Here is a 23,638-nt window from a genome sequence, read left to right as displayed (position 1 = left end):
TACCTCAAGAAACCTGGAGAAGTATTGCTCAAGACCACTTAAAAAAAACAGGGCTCCTTGGAAGAAAAATCTAAAGAAATAAGGGGTGGCTTAAGAATTTTGCACATTATTATACCAAAGTGTATTTGTGCACTCTTCATAATCAGTAAAAAGTGTTTTTACCCGATGGTGAGTCATCATGATTTAAAGTATTCACGCTACACATTGTTTTTCTCTAACTTTATTGAATGAAATATAGACAAGTTTCTGAATCCTTACTATTAACAGCTTGGGAAATATAAAAGACATGCTACATGAATATTATGCTAAATGCCTGCAGGTTAATCGTTAATATTACAACAATATGATTTAAGTACATACAGTAGGTATACAATCTGTACAAATGTTAACAGGTTCACAGTTAAGAGTGTTACAAAAAGCAGGGAGGACTGAAGGTGGGCGGGTGCCCCTAAATGCTTAATGTACAATATGCAGCAATAGCAAAAGTCTTTAGTTCACCGTTTTCTTTTTAAATCACTTATTTTACATAAAGCAAATATCACTAATGTGACAGGCCCTCTGGAGTCAAAGCAAAGTGGTGACCTAGATAATGGTCCAGACTTCCTGATCCTTGACTTGTTTGGCAATAAAGCTGAGTGAAAGGGGAGCCTTCAGAGCTACTAGCATCACCCACTAAATTAAACTGATTGGATAACAGAATTCACATCTGAAGAGGTTCCTTTTTTTTTCTTTTTAATTAATTGTTCAGGAGTTGTAACCAATAGGAAAGCGATTACTTTGGTGGTGAAACTGCATCACAGGGATGACGCAGATATTCAGAAATCATCTGCCAATAAATCTCCAAAATAGGCCCCGACTTTTGACTCGGTTTTGAGTTTTGATGCCCGAATGAAAGTAGCTGAGTAGAGGCTTTGGGAATCTAATTGGATGCAACTGATTTCCTATCCTGTGAGCAATGGAAACCACGACTCCCTGATTTATCCTAACTTAATTTGGCTTTTAAATTAAGAGTAAAATGAGCTATTGTTTTTAATTTATGGTACCACGCTTTATTGATCAACCTCTCGGTCTACATCCTCCCTGGTGCCAGTTTGTTGACCCTGAGCGACCATGCATGGTGAACAAGTGCAGGTCAAGTCAAAACTAAACGATGATGATCTCATACTTTACCAGCCTTTAGTTAATATATAGCTGAAGTTAAAAAGAAAATGACACCAATGAGTGAAGATTAATGAGCTGCAGTGCTTTTTGTAGGCAGCAGAGGGCGTTAACATCTCATTACCAAATGTAAATATAGTGCAGCAGAGAAAGTGTTAAACTGCTTCACATCAATTAGACATATTTCACAGAGTAAGTCAGAAAACAGGGTCACTAAACACTGCAGACAAGTGTAAGTGTTCCATAAATGCACATCTACCCAGAGTCAAAAAGTGACATCAATATTCTTTGCACTGTTTACCGCATGCCTGTCACAGTATCAGAGGAGGTGGTTTTAATAGTATTTTATTGTATTATTACATGAAACAATGAGTAACAATGTGTTTTTACAGTAAACCAGGCAGTGATTGTGTTCTTATCTACTTTGAGCTGCATTTTGATCGGGGTGTCGAGTGGTGAAGGACAAACTGTGACAAGAGAATGTGGCAAAAGTCAAACATGTGATGCATTTCTGCAAAGTATCATCATACTCTCTGCCCCTACTTCTTGTTTTCTCTGCCAGAGGAATAACACTTGTACCATGGCTTGCTACAAATCCTAACAATCTTTGAAAATGACAGTTAAAGCTGTGATACACTAAGCACTTTTATGTAACACTTTCACATTTGTTTTGGTAAATTCTGATCATCCAGATACATTTAGTAAGAAATACTGTAGACGTGGGCATCTAACTTTAAAGTCTGCTTTCTTATGTTGCTCAAAAATACCTGTTATATCACAGCTTAATATTAGAAATTAAAAAACAGGCAACAAAGTCCATACAATAACAAAACAGAGCAAAATAAAGAAAAAAATAAAGACCTAGGAGTGAATGAAAGAATAATCAAGATATAAATACAATTTACAGGATAATAATCCATCTCGTCACTTTCTAAGACCATCTTACTCTTCCTTCTTTTCACATACACGCACGCACATATGCACAGAAACACACTCAGCCGGGTTGCTGACTCTTGCCGTGTGCAACAAGGGCAATGGAAAGTCACTGGGACACTGGACATACACTGCACTGATGGGATGCTTCTGAGGCACAAGACATGCATGAGTGTGTGTTTGTGAAAGTGTGAGTGAGTGGGTGGGGTGAGGGTGCAACAGTGGGTCGTCACGTTGCGGTGACAGGGCTGCAGGACGGGGTTGGAATACAGGTGGGAGGGCAGCTGGAGAGAATGGCGGTGCTGTTGCTCTTCTCTCTGGGCGGGATGGCCGAGGTCGTTCTCAGCATGTTACCCCAGAGCAGCTTCTTTTTGTCTCTTACTGTCTCTCTTTTTCTCTCCCTCATCACTCATGTCCTGGTCCAGACAGTGTGTCTCCCAGGCATCAGTCGCCTCCTCTCTGCTGCAGTGGAGAAGCACATAAAACATATATTAGGAAGAAGAAATGACTGGATCTTGTCTTCTGTTATCAGGAAACTATTTATATTACATTAGGAAATAAAATCTTCCGAATATCATCTTAAAGCTGTGTTAAATGTGGCTGAATTAGCATTAGCATTATATTGAATTACTGTGAGATGCCCTTTATCTCCCGTTTCTGTTCCTGTCCAGCCTCTCATTGCATTGCTTAATACATATTTAAGCAAACTACGCCCAGTTTCCCCCTTGTCCTCGTATCTGGTCGTATCAGGTAACAATCACACTGTATTTCGAAAACTGTGCTCACTATAAGAGGATAATTCAGTTAAAACTGAAAAGAAAAACGCCTGCTCTTTGAAGCTTTGTAATTGAGTCTAGTAAATGCGTACTCCGACATGATTTCTTGACTCCATACTGAGCCTGCCATAGAAGAAAAACAGAAGGAGGGAGCGGAGGAATCATAATCAGCCTTTCAGCACAAGTTCATCTGCCCCTCACACACACAACACTTCCCTTTAAGACCCCGGCCTACAAAGAAGGGGTCAACGGCGGCATTCCTGCTTTGATATCAAAGGTCCCCTGGTTACTCATAGCCCGAACAAAAGCTTTTTCATCTGGTGAGAGTGCAAATCCCCTCCCCTACTCCCTAATAAAAGCAGGACCCATTGATGTTTAGAAAAAAGCCACTATAAGAAGATTGTTTGATAGGCCAACAAAGGAATTTTGTAAATAACTACGCTTTAAAAGGAAAAATCTCAAGTTTTGAGATACTACTAGTACAGAAGCTACTTAAAGTTCTGAGACAGTCAAACAGACAATATAACAGTGCTGAAAGATTAGCCTCACCTGCTCATGATGCTGCTGTGATCTCTGTGGACACAGGCTCGATCTCCTTCACAGCCTCCTCGATCACCTCAATCACCTGCGCCATCACTTCTGCACACTTTGACGGTGTTTTCTCGGTCTCCGATGTGCCAGCTGCGTCCTCCGCTGCATTTATCGCTTGAGGTTCTTCCTCCAGCACTGGGAGCTTCTCGCTTCCACTGCTTTTGGGTGGTGCGCTGGTGTCTTGAGCTGCAGGACCGTTGCTGTCGAACTCTTCAACGGCCTCTTCTTCGATTGATGGTTCCTCAACCACATGCGCTGTCTGCAGGACCACCTGGATGGGCATGTGGACTTCAAGCACTTTCTCTTTCTTTTCCTCTGAGGGAGCTTCAGGCTGGGTTTCCTCTGATTGTGATTCCACCTTTTCAGGAACTTCTTCCTGATCTTTGCTCTGTTCCTCCTTGACCTGTGCAGACTCTTCACTTTCCTGACTCTCTTCCTTTACCTGTCCTGCTTCTTCTGTTTTAAGCGTTTCCTCACTTACTTTAATCTCTGCATCTTGCTTCTGACCCTCTTCTGGTTTCTTTTCCACCTCTTCAAGATTCTCAGTGACCTCGATTGGGATAGCATCAATAACCTGAATGGCAACATTGAGTGGCTGAGGTGACTTTGTTACTGGTTTTTCACAGACGATGGGAACAGGGGTCTCAGTGACAACTGGTGCGTCGGCTGCGATGTCGATCTCGTTTTCTGTTGTTGCTATTGCCTGGACTGGTGTTGGGATGGCGGCTGATGGAGTGGGAGGTTTCTTTGGCTCAGGTACATCTTCTGAAACTTTATCTACAGCATCCTGAATGACAGTCTGAGCAATCGCCATGCTCTGAACCTCAATTTCACTGACCTGTTGGGCTTCCTCCTTGATTTCCTCTGTCTTCTCGCTGGCCTGCTTAGCAACTGAACTGATCACTGGCTCTACTATTGGGGTGGCAGCAGCCTCTGCAGTCTTTGCAACCTCCTTCGTGGTTTCCTGCGAGTTGAACTGCTCAACATCGGCTACTTTAGACTCTGAGCCACTTTCTGTGGCCGCCGCCTTCTCTGATTCCACACTGACTGGAGCCACAAGGACGACTGTATCTGTGATAACAGGAACCGCCTCACTTGGAAGAACTACAGGGATGGGCGGCTCAGTCTCTTCTGTGATGGTGGCCTTTGTGGTTTCACATATGTCTGATGACATCTCTGCAGCTGTAGCCTGAAACACCTCTTGTACAGGGATGTTTTCTTCAGTGGCAGCAAAGTGCTCCATTTCCATTTCCACTTCCTTGGTCTCTACAGTTACCTCAGAGACTTCGACGCTTTGGGCGCAGATAACCGCTTCGGAGGTCGGAGCAATGGGACTGACTAGCACAGTTTTAGGGGAGTTCTCGCTTACCATGGTGGGCTGAAGGACCTCAGACTCCTCTGTGACAGTGTTCACAACTCCAACCTTCTCAATCTCCGGTTCTTGACACAAGCTGGCAACTTGAATTCCATCACTCCCTGAACTTTCAACAGCAACTTCAAGTTCAGTGGATTCTACTTGCTGCACTTGGGCCGTCAACACTGGATCTTCTGTAAAGACTGCTTCCACTGTAGGTGGATGCAACTCTTCCACTGACACCTCGGAGCACAGAGCATCACGGATCACCGCCACAGTCTCTACCATAGGCTGTGCGGGCTTCTCCAGAGCTACTTTGGCGATTTCCTTGGTGCCGAGGCCAGTGCAGATAGCCATGGCCTCATCGTGAGTATGTGGCTCGAGGATGGTATTTGTTGTGGCCTTAGCATTGTCAATCGGTGGTTCAGGCTCCGTCTTTTCAGCAGCTACCTCCAATCGCACATCTTCTACAGCCACACATGTCTGGGACGGGATTTCACTGATTTGGGACTCAACACCTTGTATAACCTCTTCTGCGTTCTCCGACTTGGGTGTCTGAGGAACAGGGGTGGTTGCTGCAGCTGGAGCTGGATCGACAGGCTTCACCTCAGCGGTGGAGAGTCGGCGCCCTGTGCGTCCCAAGGGTTTAGGTAGCATGGCTGGGTCCTCAGTGTCATCCTCTGCAATGTCAGTATCAATAGACTTTGGTGTAGCAGCATTCTCTGCTTCCTCTGGGATATCACTCAGCTGATCGTGTTTATCAGCAGCGTCTTCAACATCGGCCGGGATCCACGAAGGGGATCTGTCTTCAGATGACACCTTAATCTGGACAGGAGCTGGTTCTGCCTCTGCCTCGGGTTCAGTTTCGACTTGTGCATCGTACTCTGAAAGCGGAACCACAGCTGGAGTTTCAGAGTCCTCCTCTCCTGAGCTCTGGTCAGTGGAAGATTGTTTTTCAACCTTCTTCTTCTTGCGTCCTGGGAAGAATTTTCTCAGAGAGAAGGATGACTCATCTTTTGGTGCTTCACTGTCAGACTGGACTTGCTCTGCAGACTCGTCAGGCTTTTCCTCACTTTTGGCCTTGTTCTTTGGCATAACCATGCGTTTTAGGGTACCCCAGGTAGACTCTCTTTCAGGGGGGCTGGGCAAAGGTTCAGGTGAAGAAACTGGTTCGCCTTCAGTGTCAGTTGCAGTCTCTGTTTTACCCTCCTTTTCTGCTTCTGCTGTTGCTGGTGTTTCCTCTTCAATCTTGGTCTCATCATCATCTGAATCAGAGGTCTTCCTGCCCCTCTTCTTGGGTCCACCCATACACATTAGAGCCTCCCAGGAAACAGAGGTGTCCATTTTCTTTTTGGGCTCTTCGGTGCTGCTGAGCAGCTTCTCAGTGGTTTCAGTCTTTGGCTCTTCCTCAGAGGGCTTATCTTCTTTAGCTTCTTCCTCAACACTCTTATCTGCTAATGCAGCACTTTCAGAAGAGGACAGGGTGGCCGACTTGGCTGGTTTCTCCCCAGCTGCTTCATCTTCACTCTCTGATGATCTCTTCACACGCTTCTTTGGCGTCACCAGTTTCTTGAATGAGGACCAGGCCATGATGCCCTCCTTTTTCTTTTCACCATCAGATCCAACTTCACCTTCAGTCTCTTGGCTAGACTCATTCTGGGTCACCTCCACAGCAATAACATGCTCTCCTGACTCCTCTGGAGATGAGGGCCCACTATCAGCTTTAGGAGCTTCTGCTGGCTCTGTGGAGGCTTGGAGCTGCTCAGCCGCCTGCTCCCCAGACTCTGTGAGCTTGGCCTCAGTATCTTTCTTGGTTTTCGGTTTCTTAGTTGAGAGCTTCTTTAGGCCAGCTCCAGTGAAGAGCTTTTTCAGGGGGCTTCCTTGAGGCTTTGCCTTCTCCTGAGATGACAGCAGCTCAGCCTCAGATGTCACCTCAGTTGGAGCTTTCTCCTCCACTCCTGTGGGAGGTTCAGCTTTTTGCTCTTCTTGTTTTACCTCATCATTAGTTGTTTCTGCAACAGCAGGGGTTTCAGCTGTGACCTCGGGCTCTGGATGATCTTCTGATTTTGTTTCCTGTGGGGCAACCACTGCCTCTTCCTTGGGCTCAGATTTTTCCTCCACAGCAGCCTCCGACACTTCCTCCTCTGTTTCCTTTTCTGTCACATCTTTGACCTCCTTTTCTTCAACAGCAGTAACAGTTTCCTCTGTCTTAGCAGTCTCCTCCTCAGTAGCCACCTCGTTGACCTCCTCCTCTTTTGGCTTCTTTATGCTCGCTTTCTTTCGCAGGTTAGAGAAAAGACCTCCACTGAAGAACTTCCTGAAAGGGGACATGGCAGCCTCCTGAGGTGGTGAAGTGCTCTCACCTTCCTTCTCAACTCCTTCCTCCTTGACTGCTTCGTCGACAGCTTCAGCAGCAGCAGCACCTTCAGCAGCAGCAGCAGCACCTTCAGGCGTGGCTTCAGTGGTTTCAGCTTTCTCAGTTCCTGTAGTGACCTCGACAGCAGCTGCCTCTGCATCAGCCTCCTTTTCTTCAGCTGTGCTTTTCTCTTCAACAGCAGGAGCCTTCTCTTTGTCCTTCTCCTCCTCTTCCTTCGCAGGCTCATCTGTCCCACTTCCCTCCTCTCCTTCTTTATCTTTGACTGTCAGGAGCTTCACAGGGTCTTTCTCCTCACTCTTGTCCTTCTTGAGGGTGAACTTAAAGCCCACAAAACGGAAGATCTTCTTGAAACCAACTTCACTTGCATCATCAGGTTGTTCCTCCGGAGCCTTCTCCTCAGCAGCTGAAATATCATTTGCATCGGGGGCCTCTTTATCAACTTTTTCTCCATTTACTTGAGGGGTCACTTCATCCTGGATGGTGTCCATGGTCTCAGTAGCGTCCTCCTTCTGACCCACAGACACCCCATCTGGCTGGCCAACTGAGAGCACAAGAGAAGAGAAAGAACTTTCTGTAAGATGTTGATCAAATCTCTCACTGGACTTTACTACTTGTCTCTGTCTACAGAAAAAATCACAAATAACATTCCCATGACATTGATATAAAGCTATGATACGCTATATTCAATTTAACAAATTCAGGTTATGTAGAGGAAATCAAATTATTGGCTGAGACATCATAAATTATTCAGCATTCCATAAAAATCTCTGAGGAGATGACCCAGTAAAAACAATAAAAAGTTTTATATCTTCAACAAAACTCTCACCCCTATCTGCAGAAAAAAAGAAGTCAAACAGAAAGCATTTGCAGAGATCATGTTTTACTACTAAATTCCAATCAGATTGCAATTTGCTCCAACTAATCCTTCGCTATGTAAACATGCCAAAGAAATAAAAGTTTAAGGTTTGACGTAGAAAAATAAAGAACAGTGATCCCCAAATGGAAATTAATTGGAAGCGCTGTGCAAGCAATCCTTCAACAATTTGCAGATTATTGTCCAGAAGCCTACAAAGCAACTCTGCTATTGTGCAACGTGTAAATAGCATCTAGTTGCCTTTGATGGCCAACGCTTTTCATTATCGTGAGTGATTTCTTGGTAGTGATACACTTGCTAGGCAAGTGACGCATGATGATGAAGTTCAGATAAGAGATGAAAACCACACACGCAACACACACATACACATAAAGGGAACGCCTGCCACATCTCTGTGTTTTGACAGAAAAAGGCGTGGGGGTGGGGGTGGGGGGGTGACGACGACCTGCCAGGGGTCCTCAGATCTCAGTGCAGTTTGGGAAACCTCACATCTAACACCCCTAGACTCTCAAAACAAATTCCCAGAACTTTAATGCCTGGATATCAGGTTACACGATTACACAGGAGGGCACATACGCATTCCACAAACTACGCACGCTGTGGGAAATATGCCCTTTGCTTGCAAGTCACCAACACGGCAGACTTTAAAATATGGAAGGAAAACCTTTGAAACATGAAAAATCATATTTCACAGATCAAGGATTTGCTTCCAAGCAGAATTCAGTTTTCCCATTTCACACAAAAATGTACAACTCTCCATACGCCTACATCCCTTTTCCTAAATTATAGGCATGAATTTCAAGTCATCAAATTCCTTGAATGTTTTTTGCTTTAAATAAACCCAAACAGTTTGTGTTTCTTTGTATGCCAACTTGTTAACGAGGGCACGCCCATATCTTATGCATGAATTTGACTTGAGAGGAATGTGAGCTATGCGGTTCACCGTATGTTTAGGAAAAGAATTTAGGATACGCTAAACATAACTTGAACTTAAATCCCAGCAGATTTCAAGAATGCTTATTTGTTTTTGTTTTTTACAGTTAAACTGTGTCTTGCCTGTGCCCATATAGCATACACAAAACAAACAATACAGTCCTCTACTACCCCTCCTTAGAATAAGTCCCAATCCCCTTGACCCAAATTCCACCACAGCAGGATGGATGGGGACCCACCCCCTTCCCAAGGCACATACACATTCAAACACAATAGTCTTCTAACCCTCTCTGGCCTCCGAAAATAAAGGAAGGGGGTTGCTCAGCTTTCCTCTTATCAAGAGACACTGGAGCCTCGAGGAAGTTTGAAAATTATTAGGAGTTTGCTAACTTTACCCAGCTGATGTAAACACGAATGAAACAGGGGGGAAAAAAACAAGTCTGAGTGGTTTCTTAATTACATCAGTGTCACATGGCAGCGGGCTCTCTCTTTCTCACGTAGGTGTGATTTTCAGGGTCCGATCACACCCTTTTTAAACTGGAAAGGCAACACCAAAAAACATCAAAACAGACCAGCAGAAAAAAACCCCGTCGTGTAATGTTAAAAGTTTTGCAAATCAGTCATAGTGCACATAATGACACCAGTTCCTCTGGGCTGCTCTGATGTAGTAAGACTTTTCCGAGTAAATGTGTATAGAGGAGGGGTCAGACAGTTAGTAGGCCAGCAACAGTCGTGTGCATCTACGTTGATAATAAAACAGGAACCATGCTGATTTAACAGACTACTGGCATCTCTCTCCTCTTTTTGATCTTTTTTCCAGCCCATCATTTTTCTTGTTTGTTTTTTTTCCCCTTCCAGACACACAACTCTTATCTGGGGGGGGGGGGGGGAGAGGAGGGTGTTTAAAGTAACGACTGTACTAGAAAGAATGTGAGAGCGAAGGGTGAGGTGGCTACAAGGGGTGAGGAGGAGACAGTTAAGAGATGAAGGGGCAGGAGTGTGTGTGTGTGTGTGTGTGGGGGGGGGGGGTGCATCCAACCCTCTAATTCACTTTAGAGGGTGTCACATATCTCAAACACACACATTCATAGCTGAAATGCTTCTCTCCACTGTAGACAGGCTTTGTTTATGTGTGAGTGTGAGAGCATGTGGTGAGGCGAGGCACTTGTATTAAATATCGTCACTACTGCAAAAAACCGGTGGTTGTTGTTCATGTACTCCACTCTGCAGGGGGTAGGGGGGGTCAGTTGGGAGAGTGAATAGCAGCTATTCTTTCTATACAGTATGTAAAACATTATAAAATGTATGCAAATCCTTGTTATAATTCCTATAGTCTGGACCTGAAGCCTTAAAACAAAAGAAGTCAGTTAAACCCAAGGTAGGGAAACCCCGCCCCCTGTCCTCCCAACAGAGAGGAGACTAACAGACTCTGTCTTGCACCCTGCGTCTGTATGAAAGGTGTGGTCAGAGAGTCTCAGTGTCTCCGAAGGGGAGGGGGGGGGCACATCAACAGCTGCATCATTGCCTCTCAGAACAAACCAGAGCCTGATGTGAGTTAAGCTGAATTAACCAGCAGCGCACTATAGAAACCAAGACCATGAGTCACCATGAAACAAAACAGTCCAACCCTGCCCGGCCTGAAACATCACTCCTGGTTAGATGTCCCAGAAGAAGGAACAGTCCTGGCATGTAATTAATTCCATATGCCCCTTGTCTCCTCCCTCCCTATATCCTCTGTGGCTAAGTTAAATAACCCCACTGGGAATTGGGATCCCACTCTGATCTAATGAAACACTTCACATGATGGGACGCAGGGAGCGAAGCTGGCTGAGTTGACGACACACACTAAACGCAAGGTTTCAAAACATGCATGCATCGTTATACATCTCTAATCGTCAGCTGTCTGCGTGAATTATTTCCTCACTAAGAAGTTTGGCAGCTGGTGAGGGATGTATACTCTGGGATGAGGGGAAGTAGGTCAGTATTTTTAACACTTTATATTTGTTAGAAGGACTGTAACAGTCTAACAGGATTACTTTACTTAATAAAAAACAAGGCTCTAACGTATAGCGATCAAAGGAAGCACTCAAAGTGAAATCACTCATCTGTGTCGGGAAAGCTACAAACCACAATGCTCACTTAACCACACCCTCAGGACAACAATGCCTCTGGCCATACTCCCTCATACAGTACAAGAAAAACATGCTTTAGGTTTCGAAATTCCCTCAAATAACAAAGTAAAGCAAAAGCATAAATCACAACATTTAACTTTTAAACATTATCTCATGCAAGCACAGTAAACCAGCAGCCACACCTCTATTTATTTACAAGTTTAAGTAGATATAATTGCATCTTGTACTGAAAAAGACCATATTTGTCCACATGCAACTGCTTATATTCCACTTAATCCTTCTCCTTACCTGTTAAAGTAATTGTTCCAAGCATTGGTAGAAGTCCAAAAAATCCTTTCTCCCAAAAAACTTTTAAAAATAAATAAAGATGAAAAAAAAAACCTGGAATTCAAAACTATAAAAGCCTACACTATGTAGCCTTTTAGCGTTGATTTCTTTCACTGCAGACTCAGTTAAATCTCTCTTTCACTTGGCTCCGTCCTTATTATTAACTCATAGGGCAGAAGCTGTGTGTGTGTGTCTCTCTCTCCTTCCTCCAGTGCTTCTCGGTCAGTATGAACAGAAATCAGGGCTCCACACACATTTCAATAGTCCCACACACATGTCATGCTAGGACCACCCCTACCTCCCTCCCACCTCCCTTTCTTCAGCTGTTCTGAATGAACACCCCCCCCCCCACACACACACACACACACACACCACCCCCACCTCTTCCTCCTCCTCATCCTTTATCCGCTCACACTCCCTCAGACCTGAGCGTCCACCCTGAACAAGTTGAGCTCATCGTGTGACCTTTTGAGGAAGCTTTTGTCGTCCACTTCTTCAAAAAACTATTGTACATGTACAAACTACCAGCAACCCCCACCCCAGTCCCATCTATTCTCCCCACTGTCACGTAGACGCAAACTTTGAACACATTGTTTCCTTGGATGGGAGCTCTATAGGCGTCCTCTCCGGCCTTTGAATACCCATGTCTGTCTTTTGAGGAAAGACGTGGGTATTCATGGCTATGTTATTTTTAAAATAGCAACTGTAAAACAGTCTTGAGCACCCCCAACCCCCCTGAATCCCCTCTACTCCATTTCTTAAGGAGGCCACCAGGCTTTCCGTGCAGTGTGTCGTGGCTCACATCACCAATCATGTAGAAGAATGTTGATGGAGGAAACCCAGAGGGAAATCCAGGATTTAATATGGATGCTAACTGCACTGTATGGCAATTGAGACATTTTAATACACTGACCTCAAGTATGTTCTCATTTAAAGCACCAAAATCATGAATGGGAACTGCCATCGAGTTCCAGCCTGCCCCCTGTGAATGTTAATGGGGCTCAGTTGCTCCAATACAGACACATTTAATTCAGCTTTTGTCTGTGGGGCAAGAGAGACGACAAGGAATGCAGATAAATCCTCAGGTAAATACCAACATAATCAGATCTGTCACACTTTAACATTGTCCCACAGGAATGTGTGAATTCCACCTTAGCGGGCCCCCCAAATGGGTGATAACAGTAGTAATCAAGCACCGTCTGAAAGCGGTCGCCGAAAATGTTTATGTGCTTGAAGTTTAAAGTGTGAGAAAAAGCATTCACACAGCAGGAAGTTAATTGACATCGAGTCTAACTGAAGTAATCAAGGTAAGTGTCGGCTCCAGGAGTGAGATGATTGAAGAGTCGGCTCCGATTTTTCAGTATATGCTATGAAAAAAACATTTCTTATAGCTTTTAAACCTCCAGAATGTCAGGCTAAAAAACAAGGCAAACCAAGGAACATGGGCAAGACAAATATTATTTTCTCCTTATCTAACATGACTTCCTGTGAGTTTTTATCAGATCTACTAAACTGAGTCAGTTGTGAAGGAGTTGTTGGGCTTGCAGACAATCAAATTGTTAAAAAAAGATCAGAAATCAACACTGGAAAACTGTGATCTTAAAAAGGAGACATGCTTGAGTTGTAGAAATCACCGCATAGGCTCAGCAACACAGTTCATCTTTGCCACAAAGAAAACCCCCCCATATATGACCAAGATCTAGAAACTCTATGGTATGTGGGTGAATTAGTCCACATGGTAACTTGCACATGTGTAAAGGGACCAGTATGATTTTTATTAGATGGCCAAATACGCTGGCATATAGACAATATATTTTAAAGGGAAGGCAGTAAAAGAGCCCAGGTGTCTGCCTGCTTGCAGCTCAGAACTTTTGCACCAACTATTGCAGCTTTCTGAACCGACAAATCTATTACCAAGCAAGAATGAGAAAACATTTATTTTGGAAATTTGCCTCCAAAGTTCCCCAACACCTAAAAAGAAACAATACAGTCACAAGAAGGCTGGAAAGTACCTGTCATCAAGCTCAATATGAGGAGATGGTTTCCAGAATTTCTCAGTTTTACTTTAGTCATTTGATTCTCTTTTATTTAATTATTTGGAAATAGAGTTATAAAGTATTACACTATTATCACGTTATGGATAAAACCTTCAGATTTTTGCTGATGAATGCTATATCCATGATCTGGTTATAATAATATAGAGACTTATTTTAACTCTAACTCTAAGAATATAACTTTAATCCATCCGTGCAATAACAGGTTTAGAGTGAGAAAATCTTGTCACTACAGATTAATTACTCTGATGTTGATCACCTAAAAGGAATTTCATTCAGACACACCAGTGAGTCTTTCTTTATTTGAATCATCCAAGTTATTCGGTTATTGACTCATTAAAGAGTTATTTCACTATCCGTCCCGTACAAAGTGACCGCTTTGACAGGATACTGTGCTGAGTGAACACTGAGTCAGACCGAAGGGAATTTAGATAGAGTGCCTCCAGTAGGTCAGACCACGTCTTCCTTTTCCCTGCCAGCTTCCTTCATGTGACTCATCCACATCAATCACATTCCTGGACTTCCATACATGCTGAGACATATTTTATTTAGACTACACTGTATGGGAAACACTGAAGACAATAAAGGAAAGATCCATATCCCCTTTTAAAATTACCATTATTAAAAACAAAGCAGAGAACAATCAACTCTAAATTTGTCCTGCTACCAAAGATGTCTACAAAATATGTTGGCCTGGCCTGACTTGATACTACTGCAATCCAAATGTACTACATATTTGCAATATTATGTTTGCCTTAATATAAACTAAAGAGCACAAAGTAATTACAATTTTAAATACCGCTAAGCTGCCGTTGGCCAATAATTACAAACAGCAAGAAATCTGCAAGTTTGGAGCCAGAAATCTTTCAAATACACAGAATTTGATTATTTTGTTTGTTTTTTCATACAAAGAAAACCACAAAGTATTTAGATTTGGGAAGCCCGGATCTGATTGTTTTACATTGCCTGTTTGAACTTTGGTGAAAGGAGTATAAAAAGATCTTTTTGCTCGCTTTCCGAGTTCTGATTTTGTTTTCTGGATATCTGTTAGAATTACCTGTTTCAGATCATCCAATAAATTTTAATATTAGACAAAGATAACCTGAGTTTTAAAATTCGGATTGAATTTATTAAATCCTACCTGCCTCTGTCTGAAAAAGTAATTGCCCCATAATCCTGATAAGTGGCAGCAAGAACTTTTACGATAATTATTGGCAACGAGTCTTTCACATCAACGAATTTTGGACCACTCTTCTTCATAGAATTGTTTTAATTCAGCTACACTGGAAGGTTTCCAGCATCAATGGCCTTCTTAAGGTCATGCCAAAGGATCTAAATGAGATTTAAGTCTGGACTTAGGCCACTCTTAAATTGTAAACTTGCTGGTTAGTTTTGGATCACTGTCCTGCTGCAAGCGTGCCTGAGCTTTAGAACATAAACCGATGGCCGGACGTTCTCCTTCAGGATTTTTCGGTAGAGAGCAGAATTCGTGGTTGGATCGATTACAGCAAGTCATCCAGGTTGTAAAGCAACAAAGCAGCCACAGACCATCTTTTTTCAAATGCTGTGTTAGTTTTACTCTAACATGTAACGTGACTAAAACCTTCCAACTTTTGTCTCGTCAGTCCACAGAATACTTTCCTAAAATTGTTGAGGGATCATCAAGGTGTTTTTTGGGGGGTAAATGTGCGACGAGCCTTTGTGTTCTCTTTGGCCAGCAGTGGTTTTCTCCTTGGATCTCTCCCATGATTGCCATTTTCGCCCAGTCTCTTTCTTACTGTTGAATCATGAACTCTGACCTTAACTGAGGCAAGTGAAGCCTGCGGTTCTTTAGATGTTGTTGATGCGCTCTAGGAGTGATTTTCGTAGGCCGGCCACTCCTGGGAAGGTTCACCGCTGTTACAACTTTGCTCCATTTGTGGTTAATGGCTCTCACTGTGGTTCACTGGAGTCTCAAAGCCTTAGAAATAACTTTGTATCCCTTTCCAGACTGACAGATGTCCATGACTTTGTGTTTCCCCGAGTTTCTTTAAATCGTTACTTTTTGATATCTTTTACTCTTTTACTTACGCTTTAATGTTGGGTGAAACAACATGTGTCTTTTCCTTTAATTAAAACTTCTAGTTTTACTACAAACAAAGAGTAGTTGTGTTGTTACGTTATGCTGTGCAGTACATGCCTCGCATATCTCGATAAATCGGAAAACGTACTGGAGTTTAGGAATGTTTGAGGAGGGGTTCTGAGTGGTTGGGCGGGTGGGGGGTTTAGGGTGCTGGGTGGAGGAGCTTCTGGTGACTGTAAATAAGTGAGTGACATCATTAGATAGCACAGAAGAAAGTGCCTCATACTCCTCCAAGGGCTGGATTGGGTGATATTGAAATAATTGGAGGAAAGGGAAACGAAGCCAACAAGTGTGTGAAACTGCCCTCAAGATCAGAGAGATTTTTCATTCAGTGACTTTCCTGCCTTCCACATTATTTAATTCTTCTTTCTCCTTTTCACACTGTAGTTTATTTCCCAAATCCACACTGCAATCCCCTTTAATCCTACCCCACTACTTTCGCCTCAGTCTCTGCTATCCACTTTAAACCCCATCCCACCCCTCCCCCAGTTTGTGTGTGGGCCGGAGGGATGGATAAGAATGTCGGACAGGAAATAGTCACTTTTTGACATCACAGTTTCCTCTTCCCATTTCCTCGAGTTACAGTCATTCTGTTCTCTGCACATTCTGTCCAGCAATCTTTCCGTTTTCTTGCTGAGACCGTACATTACGTGATGTCGTGTGATGAAGCGTACACCATGGCTGTGATGTCTCCCATGTTTTTGTTTAGTTTTGCTGTAAAACAATGGGACAGTCATGTTTACAGCTTTCAGTAATCAGGGAGAAGCTTCTGGCTCCACTAAATTGAATATTGACTTGCACGCAACTGGCTAATATCACATTTGAGACAATTAAGCTCACTTCCTGTACTGCTGGTCTTTCTAAAGTTTTATAAAGACAAAAGGGGCTTATAAATCTGGGCGTGGAGAGACAGTTCTCACAAAGTAGTATGTTTAGCCAACAGCTGCCATCTGATCTACACTTTCCTCTGCATTCCTGAAATATCTGGCCCAGCAATTTGGCATTCCAGTTGTTGTTATGCATCATCTTGTCTTGCAGTACAGACGGGAATGTATAAACGGGGAAGTGGAGATCTTAAGATCTCCTCCTAGAGGTTGAAACTTGTCAACATTTACAAATGAATGGAGATGAATGGTGTTCCTTTACGTCAGCTGCCAGTTTAACAAGAATGCAGGCTTTCATGTGTGTTTTGCTTCACTTTAATCTGCATTTCAAATGAATGTGTGCATTGAAACTAACTCCAGATAAAAGCTGTGTACCAAAAAAAACCCCAAAAAGCACAATGCTGATTACTAAATGTTGCTCAACCCAAAGGTGGCTCACATGTTCAGGCTCCTTTATGATCTTTCTCGCTGCTCATTCTCCTTTCTTACTTCAGTCTCTGTTTAACATTAGCTTTTGGCAAATATCCATTTACTTGTGACTGATGTATAAAAATGCTGATCCGAACCCTACATTTACTTTCAACTGATCGTTCAAATCAAAGTTTTCTTGAAACGGCTCGCAGAGGGAAATAATTCCACAACAATTTTGATTATTTGTGACTTTTGTTGAAACAATTGCTGGTAGTCTCAGTTGTGCAAGTATCAAGTATCCTGCACCAAGACAGTTATGCTAAATTTCTGCCAAAACACGTGAAAAACCTCGTCTCACTGGCACATTCCTGGTACCTTTTTAAGAAGCATTTTGTTCTCAATTTAAAGGTACAAATGACTAATGATAATTTATGGATACCTACTGCTTGGGAAGAGTCTCGATAATGGCATTAAAGAAGGAGGGGAGGAGGGGTCAGACACATTTTTGGCCCATTTTCACAAACCTTCATGTGCCTGGAGGAGGTTAGGGGTTGAAGAGGGAGATTAGGTTCCCTGATGCCGGGGAAGATGAGAGAGGAGCGCCCATGGAGACGAGCAGGTCCTGTGGGGGTCTGAAAGCTCTGATGGGAGCCTACCATAAATTTCTAATTATTACTGTACTGTTAGGTCCGGTGCACTGACTATTACTTAAAAGCTGCTGAGCTGACAACCTAATTTAGTGATTTCATATGCTGTGGTTTGGCTCAAAAGCTCTAGTTTTTGAATATGGTAGATTCTGAAAACAACATATTTTATGCCTTAGGTGCTAACGATTGTTTTCTTGCATGAATGTTAATAAATGATCAGGAATTTTAAGAGTTAAAAGTGCACAGCGAGGGTTACCTTTGAGGCAAAAAAGATTCTTTCTCAGTTTGTACTCATCTGGAAGGTACATTAAGGCTACTTTAATAAATCATTTTTACATTAATTTAATCACAGATTAAAAATATCTTTGTTGAATGTTAAATTAGGGATTAACAGTTTCAGCGTACTGATAATTAGCAGTCCAAATTGAATCCTCGATCAGCTCCATTAAGTTCTTTAACCTCTTTTCCGTAACTCTTTAGGTTTGCTTTAACCTAGTAACATAAACCCTGCTTCCAGCTATAGCACAAACATGTTTTAATGAAAAACATGAAAATAGCTGTGCACTCAGCATTAAGCGAACAACAGCAGGGAATAGCCAGCACACATATCTGAGCATTTAGATGCAAAAAAGACAGATATTCCCCTCCAGAGTAGATGGAAAATATATATTAGACTAATAAACTGCTTTGGTAGATAGCCCAGAGGCTGGTCAGTTTCCTGTCAGCTATATATTAATGATAATAAAGTAATGATAAATAATACATTTCCTCTTTGTGTGAGTTTTGCAATAAGCTGTAGAAATTTAAACACAGTGAAAATTTAAAACAAAACATATTTATCGTGTTTATAAATGCTTGATAAGTATTGATAAAGGTACCTTGATGCAGGTATCAAACAAAGCCAGCAGAATACAAATAGGTGCTGAGTTTTCGAATCAGATATTTGTGCTTATAGAACATTAAAATTGTTGTTGGGAGCCATTGGGGGAAAAATAATGTTACATCTAAGAATTTATATTTGTTCCTAATGAACAGGGAAACACAGACATTATTTATTATCGAAGACACTCCTTTAATTTGCACACAGGAGTCCGCGGGATCTTCCAGCAATGGTGATGATATTTTCCAGAGAACTGATTAGGCAGTAGGTGGCGATTTTATACCTGCTAATCTCTAATCTAGAATATAACCAACTCCAGACCAGGTTAGGTTTACGGCATAAGCTACCATGGTGATGTACCCTGGCAAGAAGGGAATGAAAATCAAGAAAATCCTGCTTCATCTTACAGGCTTATGGATGTTAGAGAGAAACAAAACAAAGCAAAAACAGGAACACAGAAAAATGTCATAGAAATGTCAGCTTAAAGTGGAGAGTCTTCAGCTGCTCACAGCTCAAAGGTCGTAAGATGAAGGTTTTAGTGGGTGCAGGAAACCAGAGCTTTGAATTCAATTCTGAATGTACCCACCCAAAATCCAACAAACATGGGTGGATTGGTGCTCAGTGGGGTATTGCTGTCTGTTCCTCTATCTATTGCTGATCATGTGGACTTTTCAAAACTGAGCAAGAGTTAAACAGCTGCAACATTAAACATTTTGTTACCCCTATGAGCTGCAAGCTGTGTTTGACGAGGAGGGGAAAAGCCTCCTGCCTGATCAGCAGCTGACAAAAGACAGCTTTCTAATAGAGTTCTCTTATTATCTCCTACCCTGAAGCACCCAGTTCATACCTAAAGACTAAATAAAACATGCAGCACAAATGGACATAATTGCAGTCATAACTGGACAACGATGGATCTTGGGGGACCGAGGGGCTTTCAAGCACTCCGGTATAAAACTCATCCTCTCTAACACTTTCCTGGGGGACATCTTCCTTTATTTGCAGCTGGAGAAATCCTTTTGACATCTCAAGGCAAGTTAATGGATCGCAGTCTGCTCGCACTCGCAGTACAAATCAAGAGCGCACGTATTCCTTCCAGTACTGTAAGGGCAGTAGAAAAAGATGCACAAAACATCTGAACCACAACTGTCGACTGTAATGAGTATTGTCAGTTGGAATGTAAAAGTAATATGGGGCAGAAATCCAAGAGGAGCGATCCAGCGGCTGGATTGTGTTAGGAGCTCGAAGCTTTACTGGCAGAGATCAGACAGAGCTTAAGTGGAGGGAGAGGTCCCTTCCACAGGCATGATGAACATTTTGGCAACGCAGTCATGTATTCCCCGGAGCCGAGCCCGAGCAAGCCCATCCTGGGATGAAATCATGGCTTCACATTAAACACAATCACACACATGCCCACCAGACTGCAACACGTTGTTAAAGTTTACACCTGCAACCAAAAAAGACATAAAAATGAAGTACAGGAAAACACAAGGGAACTAGCAGGGACCAGCAGCACTTGAAAAACATTTGCTTACTTTTACTTGTGTGACAATCACTAAGCTCTGATGAGGAGCTGTCGGTATTTATTAGCATGTCCACTACTTTTATTGTTTAGTCTATAAGACGTCAGAACAAGCAAATGGCTTAAGCTCAGAGTGATGTCTTTCTAAACAACCTATAAACCCAGAAGTGACTCAGCCTAATGATTATAAACACATCTCAACATAATTTCTGAAGCAGCATTTCTGACGTGAATGACAGAAAGCTTTAAATCCAGTTACATTTCTTACAGTATCTAAAACTGATACACACACGTTAATGAATGCATTCTTTAAATTGACTTCAATTTGGTGAACTGCACCCACCAGTCCCGTGAGTGGAATGTAACAAACAGACACGGGCGATTTGACCAGCGAATGATGTCCGGTCACACTGCAGATAAACACAGGCATCTCCGTATGCATTCACACACTCACACACTCAGCAGTATCTTCCCTCTGAAGGCTTCCACAAAACTTAATCTGTCCTCTTTTTTGGGGGGGGGCCTGTGAGCCATCTGGGAGGGTCTCTCAAAGCGCTGGCCAGTGAATTACCTCAGCTTTCATGTCATTCTTTAGGCTCCCATTGCACCCCTAACTCATCCACACCCCTGAATCACACATGCAGGCTTTTACGCACATCTAAATGGAAAACAGAGCACATAAAAATCTCTCCTGTTGCTAAAATAATTAAAAACTGTACACAAAAAGCGATAGGGGAGACAAAAAATGAAGTGATGTTGATGCATTTGGAGCTAGTTTTGTAGGGTCGAGGCCTTGCACTGGCTTACGTAATCGGTAGCTGCATCATTTATGTTGTTTCCTCTCTTTACCTATTTTAATTCCTCCTGCTTCCAGCTTTTTGTTCCCCTTCTTTTTATCTCCTTGCAAAGAAAAATTTCAGAGTGCCTCTTCAGAACTTTACAAATATGCAATATTTATTGAACTCTCTGTCTACCTGGGATAGTGTCGTAAAACCCTTCATTTCAAAGCCTCTGGCAGCCTTAAGGAAAGATTTTCCCATAGAAATATAGAGAATTTCTTAGACCACACATTTGCTCTTTCACAAATACTGTGCCAAGTTTTGAGTAAATTGGTACTAGGTTGAATTCAGTTATATTTATATGCTATTTATTTATATACTACTTTAGATAATGGCTGGTTCCTGCATGTTGACTGCTGACAAAGGCACTGGAAAGTGAGTTTAAGATATATGTTAAACATATCATATCTAAACATATATCTATCATATATGTTGTGCTACTTGTTCACCTACATATGGATTTTTATCATATTAGGAGGCATCTCCAACTAGGCCAACTAGGCCATATCATTAAGCATGTTGGCTGGCTTGTGTGTGATGTGTTTGGGGAGTTTCATGCCTGGGCTGGCCTCCTAACTATAAACACTCTGTTTTACCTGATAGAGAGAGATTATGGTCGTGTGTTTGCATATGTGTCGGGTCTTTTGATCTACATCCAGTCTTTTGTTGTTTTTTGCTGTTATCGGAAAGATTCCTCTTCTCTTCCTGTCTCCCACAATGCATTGCTGCCTTTATCAGGCTGCGCAAGAGGAAGAGCGCTGCTGGGATGTGGAATCCTTCCATACCTTTTGCTCCTCTATCTTCTCTCTCTGTGTATTGTGTATCTCTCTTCCTTTCACTCCCCTGTACTCTTCTAATCTGTAGCCTTGAAAGTTCTTCACAACCTCTGATATTTTCAGTTTTTTGTCTTTTTTGTTTAGGTCCAGCTTACTGAGAACACCAGGTGGAATGGGGGCAAATAAGAAATTCTTTTTTTTGTCAAAACAAAAGACAAATTTGATCTCTTGTTTTTAAGAATTATTATATGAATATTGAGTTCAAGTGGATCTGCATGTACATTTTTAACTTTAAATCATTCCAATTTGGAACAATTAGCAGGATGGACCCCGGATCTTAAGCCTGGATATAAAATAGCTTCTGGAGCTGAAAAGTGAAGCCAAGTGCTTTAAACCCAATTTGTTGTAACGGCCAGCTCAATGTGACTCCTCTGGCTTTAAAAAATCCCAAATTTAAAGAGGTTAAGGATAAAATTACCAAGTTTTTCACTTGATCTGTGACCTTCAGTACATACCTTCCTGATGGTCATGGTCTTAATCGCTAGTTTAAAGACTTATTTAATAAAATAAAATAATAAATCAGGTCTTCAGAAACAAGCGAGTCACTTGTGTTCAAAAAATGTAATTATTTTAACCTAAATGAAATTATTTGGTTTTCTATAAATGATGTAACTAGTCAGCAGTTTCTATTTGTGCACAAGATCCAAGTACATCCAATAAGGTAAACATCTGAATACCCTCTTTTCTGCTCTATAACTTTCCAAATAGTAATTAAATTAGAGTACAGGGCCACAGAAGCAAGTACTTTCCCAACAGAATTACTCGCTCTAGTCTACATGCCACATCATCTCATACAATCTGTACTTCTGCACTGAGAAGGGTATTGGGTTACTCTATGGATGGACAGATTTGCTTCATTAAATACCTTATTAAATAGGTTATTTGACAGAGTGGTATGTGACATATCTCTGTGTTTTAAGTAGTATAGGGTTACTCCTTCCCCTGGGCCATAACATATTATGAAGTGCACAGGTTGCTTTGTGCGGGGCCCCGGGTCATGGCCTGATAAATATTTAAGGAGGGTGTACGCGCCCCTGCAGCCCTCCCAGACTGAGTGGGACATGATAGAGCATTAAAAATAAACAAACGCAGCTTTAGTGATGGACAGGCGCTGCAGGAGATGAACAGAACAGGTTGATGCACATGTTAAAACAAATTTACACAGTTTATTACTGTTTAATGTTTTTAAAAGATAACTGATTTACAATTTCCTTAGAATATCTTTCAAAATAAACCATTTCTCTTTAGTAGGCCTGATTTGTCAGAAAATGACAAATCAGGCTTACTTCTGTATAAAGAATCTTCTGTCAATCAATATTTTTATGTTTTCTTTTGGGAAATAAATGTTACTCTTAATTTTGTTGAACAAAATAGTTAGATTTCTGCCATTTTTCAAGAGCTATATGTATATTCACAACAGAAGCGACTGCAAGTTCAGTTCGAATCCCGTAAACTGCTAAGCTAAAGATTAAAAAAAGAGAGTAAAGGAGTATCTTGGTATGTGGGCATGTGGGCATGTGAGAGCTAGTGTGTGCGGCTCCAGTGGGAAAAGCTCATGTAGCTGTCCCCTGTGTGTTGACAAAGGGATTAGGTTAGTATCAACTAGATCATGCAAAGCCATGAAGACATTTGCACACAAGAATTCTTCACGCACACACACTGAAAGCAGACCTCACACAAACAAGCTTACCTTCTGCTGCTGCTTAAGGCATAGTACAAAACCCCAGACACAGACACGCACACACATGGTCACCGCTTAACCACATTCACCAAAGAAACAGCTCCCAAAGTCACACACAGAGTAAATAAACACTCCTGGCAATACAAAAATACACACGCTTACACACCTTCTGCTAGCGTGTTGTCCTCCGAGTGTCCATTCAGGCTAGTCATGCTGGAGATTTGTCCATTCTTCTGCAAAGACTGAAAAGAAGAGCAAAGAAAAACAAATAAAGACATTTCACACATATAGTATAGTGCCGTTAATTCTC

At 42.1% G+C, this 23,638-nt stretch overlaps 1 protein-coding gene across 3 annotated transcripts in view; it reads right to left on the bottom strand.

Moving 5' to 3' along the window:
* Positions 1 to 204: 204 nt before the first annotated feature.
* Positions 205 to 23,638, bottom strand: part of akap12b (A kinase (PRKA) anchor protein 12b) — a 48,735-nt gene continuing 25,301 nt past the window's right edge. For 2 of the 3 annotated variants that reach the window (XM_019345921.2, XM_025898805.1), the window contains exons 2-4: positions 23,495 to 23,570; positions 3,417 to 7,730; positions 205 to 2,553 (exon numbers count right to left, since the gene is read on the bottom strand). In XM_019345921.2, coding sequence (XP_019201466.1) covers positions 3,421 to 7,730; positions 23,495 to 23,570 — 4,386 coding nt within the window. In that variant the 3' untranslated portion in view covers positions 205 to 2,553; positions 3,417 to 3,420. Of the gene's footprint in view, positions 2,554 to 3,416; positions 7,731 to 11,416; positions 11,706 to 23,494; positions 23,571 to 23,638 lie in introns of those variants that run through there. The other variant, XM_013274226.3, reaches the window with a different exon arrangement.

The sequence above is a fragment of the Oreochromis niloticus genome, linkage group LG15 (genome assembly GCF_001858045.2).
Source record: "Oreochromis niloticus isolate F11D_XX linkage group LG15, O_niloticus_UMD_NMBU, whole genome shotgun sequence".
In the NCBI taxonomy this organism is placed as follows: domain Eukaryota; kingdom Metazoa; phylum Chordata; class Actinopteri; order Cichliformes; family Cichlidae; genus Oreochromis; species Oreochromis niloticus.
Note: the sequence above shows the minus strand (reverse complement) of the source record. Positions and strands in the feature narration are given on the sequence as shown.